Source organism: Oncorhynchus keta, chromosome 23 (genome assembly GCF_023373465.1).
Source record: "Oncorhynchus keta strain PuntledgeMale-10-30-2019 chromosome 23, Oket_V2, whole genome shotgun sequence".
NCBI lineage: Eukaryota > Metazoa > Chordata > Actinopteri > Salmoniformes > Salmonidae > Oncorhynchus > Oncorhynchus keta.
The window spans coordinates 37,778,642-37,791,916 of NC_068443.1; the positions used below are offsets into that span (position 1 = coordinate 37,778,642).

The 13,275-nt window shown below is 44.7% G+C and overlaps 1 protein-coding gene across 2 annotated transcripts in view; it reads left to right on the forward strand.

Annotated features, from left to right (window-relative positions):
• Nucleotides 1-13,275, forward strand: part of LOC118370559 (small conductance calcium-activated potassium channel protein 2-like) — a 77,817-nt gene that overhangs the window by 30,514 nt on the left and 34,028 nt on the right. For both annotated transcript variants that reach the window (XR_004822821.2, XM_035755607.2), the window contains exons 3-4: nucleotides 7,494-7,589; nucleotides 8,193-8,611. Coding sequence is in view for 1 of the 2 variants with exons in the window: in XM_035755607.2 (XP_035611500.1) it covers nucleotides 7,494-7,589; nucleotides 8,193-8,611 (515 nt within the window). In the remaining variant the exon portion in view is untranslated. The remainder of the gene's footprint in view (nucleotides 1-7,493; nucleotides 7,590-8,192; nucleotides 8,612-13,275) is intronic.

Here is a 13,275-nt window from a genome sequence, read left to right on the forward strand (position 1 = left end):
GCGCTCCGCACTGCTAAAGCTAACTCTCTCTCCTCTGCTCTCATCCTTCTAGACCTATCGGCTACCTTCGATACTGTGAACCATCAGATCCTCCTCTCCACCCGGCGCGGCCCACGCTTGGATTGCGTCCTACCTGACAGGTCGCTCCTACCAGGTGGCGTGGCGAGAATCTGTCTCCTCACCAAGCGCTCTCACCACTGGTGTCCCCCAGGGCTCTGTTCTAGGCCCTCTCCTATTTTCGCTATACACCAAGTCACTTGGCTCTGTCATAACCTCACATGGTCTCTCCTATCATTGCTATGCAGACGACACACAATTAATCTTCTCCTTTCCCCCTTCTGATGACCAGGTGGCGAATCGCATCTCTGCATGTCTGGCAGACATATCAATGTGGATGACGGATCACCACCTCAAGCTGAACCTCGGCAAGACGGAGCTGCTCTTCCTCCCGGGGAAGGACTGCCCGTTCCATGATCTCGCCATCACGGTTGACAACTCCATTGTGTCCTCCTCCCAGAGCGCTAAGAACCTTGGCGTGATCCTGGACAACACCCTGTCGTTCTCAACTAACATCAAGGCGGTGGCCCGTTCCTGTAGGTTCATGCTCTACAACATCCGCAGAGTACGACCCTGCCTCACACAGGAAGCGGCGCAGGTCCTAATCCAGGCACTTGTCATCTCCCGCCTGGATTACTGCACCTCGCTGTTGGCTGGGCTCCCTGCCTGTGCCATTAAACCCCTACAACTCATCCAGAACGCCGCAGCCCGTCTGGTGTTCAACCTTCCCAAGTTCTCTCACGTCACCCCGCTCCTCCGCTCTCTCCACTGGCTTCCAGTTGAAGCTCGCATCCGCTACAAGACCATGGTGCTTGCCTACGGAGCTGTGAGGGGAACGGCACCTCAGTACCTCCAGGCTCTGATCAGGCCCTACACCCAAACAAGGGCACTGCGTTCATCCACCTCTGGCCTGCTCGCCTCCCTACCACTGAGGAAGTACAGTTCCCGCTCAGCCCAGTCAAAACTGTTCGCTGCTCTGGCTCCCCAATGGTGGAACAAACTCCCTCACGACGCCAGGACAGCGGAGTCAATCACCACCTTCCGGAGACACCTGAAACCCCACCTCTTTAAGGAATACCTAGGATAGGATAAGTAATCCTTCTCACCCCCCTAAAAGATTTAGATGCACTATTGTAAAGTGGCTGTTCCACTGGATGTCATAAGGTGAATGCACCAATTTGTAAGTCGCTCTGGATAAGAGCATCTGCTAAATGACTTAAATGTAAATGTAATGTAATGGATGCAGTCGAAATAGCAATAGCCTTCAATTCCTAGTTTATTGACTCTGTTAGGGTACTGACACAGAACCCCTCTACTGGTTTCTTGGGCTCAGAGTGCTAGTGAATGACGCTCAACCTGTCTTCATCATAAGGGAGGTTTCTGAGTCAAAGGTGAACAAGGTGATTAGCTCACTAAAGAACTCTAAAGCCAAAGATGTGTTTGGGCTGGACTCTACCTTTCTTAAAAACTACAAAGAGTCACTCATTGGCCCCATTACTAAGGTCACCAACACATCTATTGGTCTCGGTGTGTTTCCAAGGGTATGGAAGTCGGCCATACTAACAGCCATCTTTAAATCAGGCGACCCTGCTGACGTGAGTAACTACAGGCCCATTAGTATACTGCCTGTGGTGTCAAAGGTTGTTGAAAAGTGTATAGCAGAAAAACTGATTGCCCACCTCAACAACAGCCCCTTCACAATACACTCCATGCAGTTTGGCTTCAGTTCAGAGCGAAACACTCCACAGAAACGGCCAAGATGGACAAAGGGGGCGTTGTTGGGGCTGTGTTTCTGGACTTAAGGAAGGCTTTTGATACTGTTAACCATGAGATTCTCATCACAAAATTGTCCAAGTTCAACTTTTCCCCTGATGCCTTGAGATGGATGAAATCATACCTTGAAGGCAGAACTCAGTGTGTCAGAGGGAGCAATGAGTTGTCGCACATTCTCAGCTATGATGTGGACGTGCTCCAAGGGTCAATACTGGGGCCCCTCCTGTTCAGCCTGTACATTAATGATTTGCCTTCTGTCTGTACTGGGTCTGAAGTTCAAATGTATGCAGATGATACAGTGATACAGTGGGGCAAAAAAGTATTTAGTCAGCCACCAATTGTGCAAGTTCTCCCACTTAAAAAGATGAGAGAGGCCTGTAATTTTCATCATAGGTACACTTCAAAATGAGAAGAAAAAAAACACATTGTAGGATTAATGAATTTATTTGCAAATTATGGTGGAAAATAAGTATTTGGTCAATAACAAAAGTTTATCTCAATACTTTGTTATATACCCTTTGTTGGCAATGACAGAGGTCAAACGTTTTCTGTAAGTCTTAACAAGGTTTTCACACACTGTTGCTGGTATTTTGGCCCATTCCTCCATGCAGATCTCCTCTAGAGCAGTGATGTTTTGGGGCTGTTGCTGGGCAACACAGACTTTGAACTCTCTCCAAAGATTTTCTATGGGGTTTAGATCTGGAGACTGGCTAAGCCACTCCAGGACCTTGAAATGCTTCTTACGAAGCCACTCCTTCGTTGCCCGGGCGGTGTGTTTGGGATCATTGTCATGCTGAAAGACCCAGCCACGTTTCATCTTCAATGCCCTTGCTGATGGTAGGCTTTGTTACTTTGGTCCCAGCTCTCTGCAGGTCATTCACTAGGTCCCCCCGTGTGGTTCTGGGATTTTTCATCACCGTTCTTGTGATCTTTTTGACCCCACGGGGTGAGATCTTGCGTGGAGCCCCAGATCGAGGGAGATGTCTTCCATTTCCTAATAATTGCTCCCACAGTTGATTTCTTCAAACCAAGCTGCTTACCTATTGCAGATTCAGTCTTCCCAGCCTGGTGCAGGTCTACAATTTTGTTTCTGGTGTTCTTTGACAACTCTTTGGTCTTGGCCATAGTGGAGTTTGGAGTGTGACAGTTTGAGGTTGTGGACAGGTGTCTTTTATACTGATAACAAGTTCAAACAGGTGCCATTAATACAGGTAATGAGTGGAGGACAGAGGAGCCTCTTAATACTTATTTTCCACCATAATTTGCAAACAAATTCATTAAAAATCCTACAATGTGATTTTCTGGATTTTTTTTCTCATTTTGTCTGTCATAGTTGAAGTGTACCTATGATGAAAATTACATGCCTCTCTCATCTTTTTAAGTGGGAGAACTTGCATAATTGGTGGCTGACTAAATACTTTTTTTGCCCCACTGCATGCAAAGAGCAAACAACAAGCTGCACAAGAACTCACTACTGTAATGGTCCAGGTTACAAAGTGGCTCAGTTACTCCTGTTTGCATCTCCATGTGAAAAAAACTGTTTGCATGTTCTTCACAAAGAGGGCAACAAGATGATAGATGTCTATGTGTCAGGGGAGAAGCTCCAGGTGGTATCTGATTTTAAGTACCTTGGCATCATACTTGATTCCAACCTCTTTTAAAAAGCATGTGAAAAAGGTAATTCAAATAACCAAATTCAACCTAGGTAATTTCCGATATAAACAAAATTGTTTGACTACAGAGGTAGCCAAACTGTACTTCAAATCTATGATACTCCCCCACTTAACATACTGCTTGACTAGTTGGGCCCAAGCTTGCTGTACAACATTAAGACCTAGTCAGTCTGTCTACAAACAGGCTCTCAAAGTGCTTGATACAAAGCCCAATAGCCATCATCAATGTTACATCCTCAGAAAGCTCCTGAGTTGGGAAAATCTTGTGCAATACACCGACGCATGTCTTGTATTCAAGATCCTAAATGGCCTGGCTCCCCTCCACTCAGTATTTTTGTTAAAGAGAAAACCCAAACATATGGCAGCAGATCCACAAGGTCTACCATGAGAGGTGACTGTATAGTTCCCTTAAGGAAAAGCACCTTTAGTAAATCCGTTTTCTCTGTGAGAGCTTCCCATGTCTGGAATACACCGCCATCAGACACACATAACTGCACCACATATCACACTTTCACAAAATGCTTGATGACATGGCTAAAGGTCAATCATATTTGTGAACATGGTCCCTAGCTGTGTGTTGCTGCTTTCCATGTTGTCTGTTGTCTGTAGCGTGTGAGGTGTGAAAACACTTAGTTGCTTTCATGAATTTTGTCTTGCTGCTTTTTGCTCTATGTTGCTCTGTCTGTATGCTACGTCTTGCTTGTCCTATGTTGCTCTGTCTGTATGCTATGTCTTGCTTGTCCTATGTTGCTCTGTCTGTATGCTATGTCTTGCTTGTCCTATGTTGCTATTGTCTGTTATTGTAATTGTTTTTAATAACCTGCCCAGGGACTGCGGTTGAAAATTAGCTGGCTGGCACTTTTACTGAAACGTTGATTAATGTGCACAGTCCCTGTAAAAATAAAATAAACTCAATAAACTCAAACAGTCGCATCGGACTGGTCGTGACTCCCAGACCTAACATTCGCTCTATCAACCAATCAATTTGGATTTGGGCAGTGAGGTTTTGTCTAGTTCCCTGTCACCCGATGTCACCTGATGTCACATCAGTCACCTGATGGTTGCAAAGAAAGACCCGTTACTCAATATTTTGTTGAAGCACCCTTGGCAGCGATTAGAGCATAGAGTTTTCTTGGGTATGACGCTACAAGCTTGGCACACCTGTATTTGGAGAGTTTCTCCCATTCCTCTCTGCAGATGCTCTCAAAAAATAAAGTTACACACAGGGAACGGGCACCCTAGCTTCATTAGAAATCACCCCTTGTTACTGTTGCCAATCCCATCAAGGACCTGATTGGTGAACCTCTGATCCATTCACAGCTCTTTGTCTTATTTATACAGTAATTATTATTCAACGTGTCCTCATCTGGAATTTAAACTCACAATCTCTTGGTTCTCAGCTGCTTTCTTTGGTCCTATGGCTACCACGCTGTAACAGCATGAAGCGAGCCCGTGCACATGCGCAGATATTTTGTGGGACCGTGTGTGACTGTGTGAGAGCAACATCTTGCATCTCGCTCATCTCAATATCTGCGGCGCTGCTCATAGCAACGTCATTTCGCTGAGTCTACCTTTAAGAGAAAGTATTATGTTTATCATAGTGATAAAAGTACCCACCTAATTATTATCATACTTGTAAAGTGAAAGTACTAAAAAGGTCCTGACATGGTCCTTAGTGACGTCCTGATAAACGAAATGGAACTACAGTACAAAGGACCACCAGAGAACGTTCCCTTGGGACAATCATGTGACGTCCTCATGACCATCACGAAACGTCCCCTTGTGATCATTGAATGTCCCATGGAAAACGTCCTCTCAGAGCCAACTATGAACCTTTTTGTAATGTTCCCTGATGGACATCAAAATACCTCGTTATTACGTTATACTGCGACCAAACCCAGACCTGTACTGAACGTCCTCTTATGGTCCCTAGGTAAACGACATGTTTTAATGTTCCTAGAACATTCTCAGAAGGAAAACCTTTAAAGGGACCTAATGGGAATGTCACCTAATTTCCTTAGGACGTCCCCTGTTTGCTGGGTGTTAACCAATTGTTTTAGAACATTTAGATTCATTTTCGGAGTTGACCTAAGTTGAAATTGAACTGACCCCATCCCTGAGCGACAGGACACTCATCCCACATAAGACGGGCAACAATACGAATGAGCCATTTTCTATCTTGCATGTCACATCATATGGGCATCAAGGTTTTCCGAGCCCTTAAGGAGGGGAATGCGTTAAAGGGAGTGAGCTTTGGGACTGAAAAATCCTTGAACTTCTGGCAGGTGGATTAATTGGTTTACACAATGTTATTTCACTGGGGACTTCTCAAAACAATTTCAGACATTAGGGTGTCTTGGGAGGTACCAGAGACCTGAGGGGCAAAGCAATTTAGTTGATTGCCAAAAATACATTCGCTAATTTTCTCTCCGCCTACTATGTTTGTTGGCTGCATGGTCAGTGTAATGGCTCACATTCTAATGCATGCTTCCTTGACCGCACCCCCAAGAGAGCATATCAATATCCATTTACAACGACTTGTTCCCTGAGGGCCTTGACAACCTAGTAATGGGCAGCTTTTACAATCGCTAGTGACATTTATGAATGATTCCCGTTGTTGTTTTTGTCGCTGTTGTCAGGATCGTGACTACAACCCCACGTCATTACCATAACACGTTTTACTCCCCACCACTATTACAGCTGATTTATCAAATTGCTTTTTACCCACAGAGGGAACTCGAATAGTGCAGGCCCTCATTCCAAAGATCTATGATTCCTTTATATGCGTTGCAGCTCTAGCATCCAAACGACCAATTCATCACTCGCACCACTCATCTAGGGTCACGTCTTGCTAATGCCAGGATATGCACAACAGAACTGCGCCGTTTCTGCATCTACTATTAGATTGAAAATACCTCTCTCCCCTCTTAGTGGCAGCGTTTATGAATTAGTAGTTAGCATTCTGTAGACAGCCAATGTTTCACCTCTACTTTCTGCCACTGCCATGTTTGAGACAACACTTTGTAGTGCTCTCTCGTTAGGTTTTAAGCTAATAAAAGGTGGTTTTCACCAGTTTGTTGCCGCCCGTGCTGTCAGTGTTTCTCTGCTACTAGTCACTCCAAAGAAGTTAAAAGTTGGAAGGATTTATTTGCTCCATCCAACTAGAAATCTGAAATCAACATGCTTTGCCCACCATTTTTTATATTTAACTAGGCAAGACAGTTAAGAACTAATTCTGATTTACAATGAAAGCTTAGGGACAGTGGGTTAACTACCTTGTTCAGGGGCAGAACAACAGATTTTTACCTTGTCGGCATGGGGATCTGCTCTATCAACCTTGTGGTTACTGGCCCAACACTAACCACTAGGCTACCTGCTCTAACCACTAGTCTACCTGCTCTAACCAGTAGGCTACCTGCTCTAACCAGTAGGCTACCTGCTCTAACCACTAGGCTACCTGCTCTAACCACTAGGCTACCTGCTCTAACCACTAGGCTACCTGCTCTAACCACTAGGCTACCTGCTCTAACCACTAGGTTACCTGCTCTAACCACTAGGTTACCTGCTCTAACCACTAGTCTACCTGCTTTAACCAGTAGGCTACCTGCTCTAACCACTAGGCTACCTGCTCTAACCACAAGGCTACCTGCTCTAACCACTAGGCTACCTGCTCTAACCACTAGTCTACCTGCTCTAACCACTAGGCTACCCACTCTAACCACTAGGCTACCTGCTCTAACCACTAGGCTACCTGCCACCCCATTAAGACTGCTTGAGACTGATTGACACAGGTGAAAATTTATTAGGCAGTTTATATGAATGCTTTTAGGTATGACCCAGGTATGACCACTCTTCTGAGAGTCAACATAGGTTCTACACGAATCATCAATAAAGAACTAAATATATTGTTCATATATTTTCTGTATTTATGTTTGTCCTCAATATTACTGTCTCTAAAAAAATATTTTATGTCTTTGTCTCTCACTGCAGGAATCTTCGTACTCATTTGCACTGAAATGCCTTATCAGCCTTTCCACTGTTATATTGCTTGGTCTTATAATAATGTACCATGCCCGGGAAATCCAGGTGAGTCGAAACAATGGAACAATGTTGCAGGAAATACCATTTCATTATCCCGTCATTTATGTGGTGGTGTGGTGATTGCCTGAATTGCTCAAAACTTAAATTTCATGGATGCAGTAATGCATGCAGTGTAATTGAGTAGGATTATCTTATTGCATTGATTATGATGCCTATTATTAATAAATCATAATATTTGATTTTTTTGTATAGATTTTTTTTAGGATTCAACCATTACACAGGTCAGCTTAATTGGGCACATTAGATATTTTACTGTCCTTCTTCAGTTGATTGATATGATGATATTTACTGAGAAATTGTGAGACAACAACGCAATGTACTCTCAACAAGGTGCCCTCTGGTACTTATTTTAAGACCATATTTTAAATAAGGAGGGGCGTCTATTAAATATTTGATCACGTTTGTACGGTCTAAAAACCTGCCATAAAGCTAAGCACGGTGGAGCAATGTGTACCCACACTGCAGTAAGAAACTACCTGCTTATATAATTACCTGGTAAATGCATGGGTTTAGCACCGCATCTGTTTAGTGTGACCAAGGAAGACGGTCAAATAAAGCATAACCGAGCTATTTTGTGCTCCTCTCCAGCTGTTCATGGTGGACAATGGGGCGGACGACTGGAGGATAGCCATGACGTATGAGCGCATCTTCTTCATCGTGCTGGAGCTGCTGGTGTGCGCCATCCACCCCATCCCGGGCCATTACCGCTTCACGTGGACGGCGCGGATCGCCTTCACCTACACGCCATCGACGGCCAATGCCGACGTGGACATCATCCTCTCCATTCCCATGTTCCTGCGCCTCTACCTGATCGGCCGCGTCATGCTGCTCCACAGCAAGCTCTTCACGGACGCCTCGTCGCGCAGCATCGGCGCCCTCAACAAGATCAACTTCAATACGCGCTTCGTCATGAAGACCCTCATGACCATCTGCCCCGGCACCGTGCTGCTTGTCTTCAGCATCTCCTCCTGGATCATTGCCGCCTGGACGGTGCGCGTCTGCGAGAGGTAAACAACAGCTAGGGAGTTCCCTAGAGAGGGAAAACCTCTGCCGCACGCCACAGAAACGCACGCCCCACCGCTGTGCACTGTGTGTGTCGGCACTCCCCTGTCTCTCTTTCTCCCTCAATCTCATTTTCTGTTATCGGTGTCCTGTTGTGTTAACCCCCCCCCCACACACACACACACACACACACACAAACACACACTACTGCCTGAGTGAGAGAGAAAAAACATGAGTTTCATTAGCTCAGCGATCACTACACGAGTCCCTACTCCTTGTTTTTATGCTATTTTAGCAGCTTTTCCATAATTCATGAGTGTCTAATTGTTTGTTTGCTGAATGGTTTGTTTTGGTAATGCTGAGCAGCCCCAAGGATCCCCGTTCCCTCCAAAACTGCACATCAGGCTTTATCTCAAGGGGGCGGTGGGGATTCTCACAGATTCTCAGAGAAAAGGGAGGAGGCAGGGAAGAGCGTACTTTTTTTGTGGCTTTATGCCGAGAAAATTTGAAGTTTAGAATTTATTTGATGTTAAGTTGTTTAGTTTGTAGGGACTGAGGGAGGTGGGATGGGTTGACGTCAGTTCCCGTAAGGCTCGTTATGAAAAAAGGGCTGCAAGTCAAAAAGTCAAAGAGACAAATCAGTCAACAGGAATGCTCACTGTCAGTCTGTCATGTTGTCAGTCAGTCTTTCGGTCAGTTGCTCTCCTACGTCTTGCCTGCTTTTTTATTTTATTTTCTCCCTTTCCCTCACACTTCCTCCCGTACTTCCTCCCTCTGTTAACACCACTAACAAATTCCCCCTGCACGCTCGAGCCATAGGGTCCAGCAGAGAAAAGAGTTTTTGACATTTGGGCCCACCTCCACATGAAAAAGGAAAGCAGTAGGGTGAGGCGCAACTCGCATCCTAGTTCACCAAGTAGTTTTGTTGGCACACATTCAAAAGAACACTCGATTCATCATAGTCTACAGGAACGAATAGCGTTTTGCTGAAGTTACTTGCATGACACCATTTTAAAGTGGTACTGTCACAAGGATGGACATACTGTTATTTAAGTCTTAATTTAACAATGAGAGATACATGTGTTGCCAAATACAATGGAAATCATGAATCGAAAGTATGGATGGCATTGTTGATGGTGTTTTATCTGTCTAGTAATTTCCCAACACTACAAAGGAAAACAATAGAACCACAGAGAAATGTAACCAAGCTCTTTAGTAAATATTTAACGGTATCTATGGTACTACGGATATGTATGGTACTTGAACCCAACATGCGGCTGGGGTCAACAAAATAGAGTGGCTAATAGGGTCAGGAGAAATGATATCCCCATCACCACTCCGTGCCAAACTAGTCCGCAGCAGTGCATGTTATATGAGACAGTCCAATTATGGGTTCAATTTGAAAGTAACATGTTTACGTGTGTTTGGGTGTGTATGTGTTTGTCTTGTGTGTGTGTGTGTGTGTCTATAATGTTATGTTGTACTTTCTATTTCCCCATTATGCTGCTCCATAGGGATACCATGTGAGTTCTCGCTCTCTAGTGGAAAACGCATCATTTTGCACCGAGCTGGCGCCACTGCTGCCCTGAGTGGGGGAGGGAGGGAGGGGGCGTGGGGCAGCCACCCCAAAAAAACTGCTATCCTTTCCAAACAGAGTATGGCAAAGGAGAACTAGGTATTTCCCTATTAGCTGGCATGAATGTGGCACCTATATATATATATAAAAAATAAAAAAATGTGATCAGAAAAAAAAAACATCCTGGCTTTTAGTGGCTAGGAGCATAGGGGAAACCTATGATTTGAACAGCACTTTGAACCAAACGTATCTTTCTAAACTGTTTTATGGTAGCAAAAAGGAGGAGGAGGAGGCGGAGGCGGAGGGAATTTGTGATAAAAATGGAGCAGCTCCTTCAAGTCACCTTCACGAGCAAGCCTGAGAACAATTCTCGTTTAAAAAAAATGTATTCCTCTTCCTTATGTAATTGTTATAGATCCATAATGTGCCCACTCTTTCCAGCATCTACTTCAAAGATTTTTCTGAGGAACAAAAGCTTTTTAGTCCTTTGGGTTCACACACATTACCATTTCATTATGTGTCTCCCCTCACAGAATTGATTGAGTGATGTCATAATGGTTAGGTATTCAACAGGCTTTTGTCACTTTTTACCAGCTGATTCAGTTTGCTCTAGACGTGGCAAAGGAAATTCATCTGAGATAAATATTCACACAAGACATCCGTGCTTATTTGAGGTGAAAATAAATGTCAAGTCATTTGTCTGGTCAAAATCGTAAGTGTGGATTTGAGCTTGATTTGGACACATTTGTTAACCAAAGTTCTAACATTTCACCATATTATAATAACCCCATTAAGCCATAAACATTAGATTTACATTTACATTTTACATTTACATTTAAGTCATTTAGCAGACGCTCTTATCCAGAGCGACTTACAAATTGGTGCATTCACCTTATGACATCCAGTGGAACAGCCACTTTACAATAGTGCATCTAAATCTTTTAAGGGGGGTGAGAAGGATTACTTTATCCTATCCTAGGTATTCCTTAAAGAGGTGGGGTTTCAGGTGTCTCCGGAAGGTGGTGATTGACTCCGCTGTCCTGGCGTCGTGAGGGAGTTTGTTCCACCATTGGGGGCCAGAGCAGCGAACAGTTTTGACTGGGCTGAGCGGGAACTGTACTTCCTCAGTGGTAGGGAGGCGAGCAGGCCAGAGGTGGATGAACGCAGTGCCCTTGTTTGGGTGTAGGGCCTGATCACAGCCTGGAGGTACTGAGGTGCCGTTCCCCTCACAGCTCCGTAGGCAAGCACCATGGTCTTGTAGCGGATGCGAGCTTCAACTGGAAGCCAGTGGAGAGAGCGGAGGAGCGGGGTGACGTGAGAGAACTTGGGAAGGTTGAACACCAGACGGGCTGCGGCGTTCTGGATGAGTAGATGAAAAGCTCTACAGCTAGGATGGGAAATAGTGAGAGTGTTGCTATGCATTCTAGCACAGTTTCAAAAATTGAGTCATGAGGAGATTGTTTTCTTCGAGGCAAAGGCAGTGTCTCCAGTTTGAGGTTTCAAAACATGGATTGAGTGATCACCCGTGAAACAGCATGGGAGTCTTCATGTTTACTGCTCTCGAACACATCATTCCAACTCACCCAAAAAAGAGGCGCTTGTTTTCCAAAGTGCTGGGTGTGAGTTAGGAAATGAATCTGCTGGTGCGCTGTTACATTGGCCACGCTCCTGAGCCAAAGGGCAGAACGATGTGAGATTGGACAAGCACAGAGTCTATCTGCAATACACCCAGACGGGGGGGAAGGGTTGACACATGGTGGGAGGAGGGAAGGGGTGGGTGGCGGAGTTGGCAGGAACCGTGATGGTACAGTAGATGGAACCACTGCTGGTCACTGCAGCTCCACAGCTCCCTACTTTATCTAAGCTCCTCAGTCTTTTGGCTTTCCTATCAAACTCCCTCGCTTTTACGTAATGATCCTTTATGGATATCCTCCTAGTGTAACCATCTAACGTGGCATGCTTGCAGTTTTTCCTCATCCTCCCCACTTATTTCTCTTTCCTTATCCATAACCAGCAGGCCTAATCCAGTCAGAACTCAGATACACTTGCATGCCTTGCCTGTCTCCCTTCCGGTCCTATCTCTTCTCTCCAACTCTCTCTCCCTCACTCTCTCTCACTCTGAAAACGAAACACTCTTCTTCGAGGCTACATGAGACCGTTGTTTTTCTTCTCGGTCTCCCTTTGGACCTCTGGCCATGTAACAAGCTTTGGAAAGTCAGGAGACTTTCCCTTGCCACAGATGAACAGGGTTGAGTTACTAGCCGGTTACTGACTGATATCCAGTGTGTGTTGTTGTCACTCGGTCAAAAGATACAGTTCACAGCAAGGGTGGAATCCTAACTTGAGATACATGTGTGCTTGAACTTGAACTTTCACGACAACTCAAAAGTTTTGTGTAAATCACACATTTGTGTTTGGGTAAAAAGTTCACGTTCTGTGTACTTTTCTCAAGTTTGGATTTGGCTGTTAATGTACAGGCCATATCCTGACAGGCCATATCAGGCCATATCCTGACTTGAGAGATATGTGTGTGAAACTTTGAAATTCCACAAAGATTTCATGAAGGATATGTGGGTCTGTTCAAGTTCGCTCGTATGCAGCTCAGGCTCAGAAATGGCCCTCTTGGATTCATTTGCCTAGCCTTTCATAAACTCTCAACATTCTTCTCATTATGTGGTGATGTAACAGTTAACTCCACGCACACAAACTGAACACACTGTATGTTGTGAGAAAGATGGTCCAGGTAGACTTCTAGACCTTCAAGAGAAGTTATTCTGAGTTGTATTTTGTGTACTATTGGAGTATACCCCCACTCTCTGTATTTATCATGCCATTGATATTCCATGCAGTATTATTACTGACAATGGACAAGTTTGACCTAACAACATTCCGAAACATGGAGGATGTTTATGTTTGTCAAAGATAGCTTTTGTAGTCACTACACTACTTTTCCATGAGGCTATACACAAGCTTTCCTCTTCAGGCCAAACTTGCTGCTTAAAGGAGATATGTTCTGTGTTGTCTTGTGCTATCTGATACTTTTGCTTGGTTTTCTAATTTTTTTGGTTGCGTTTGCTGTGGTATGGCTTGTTT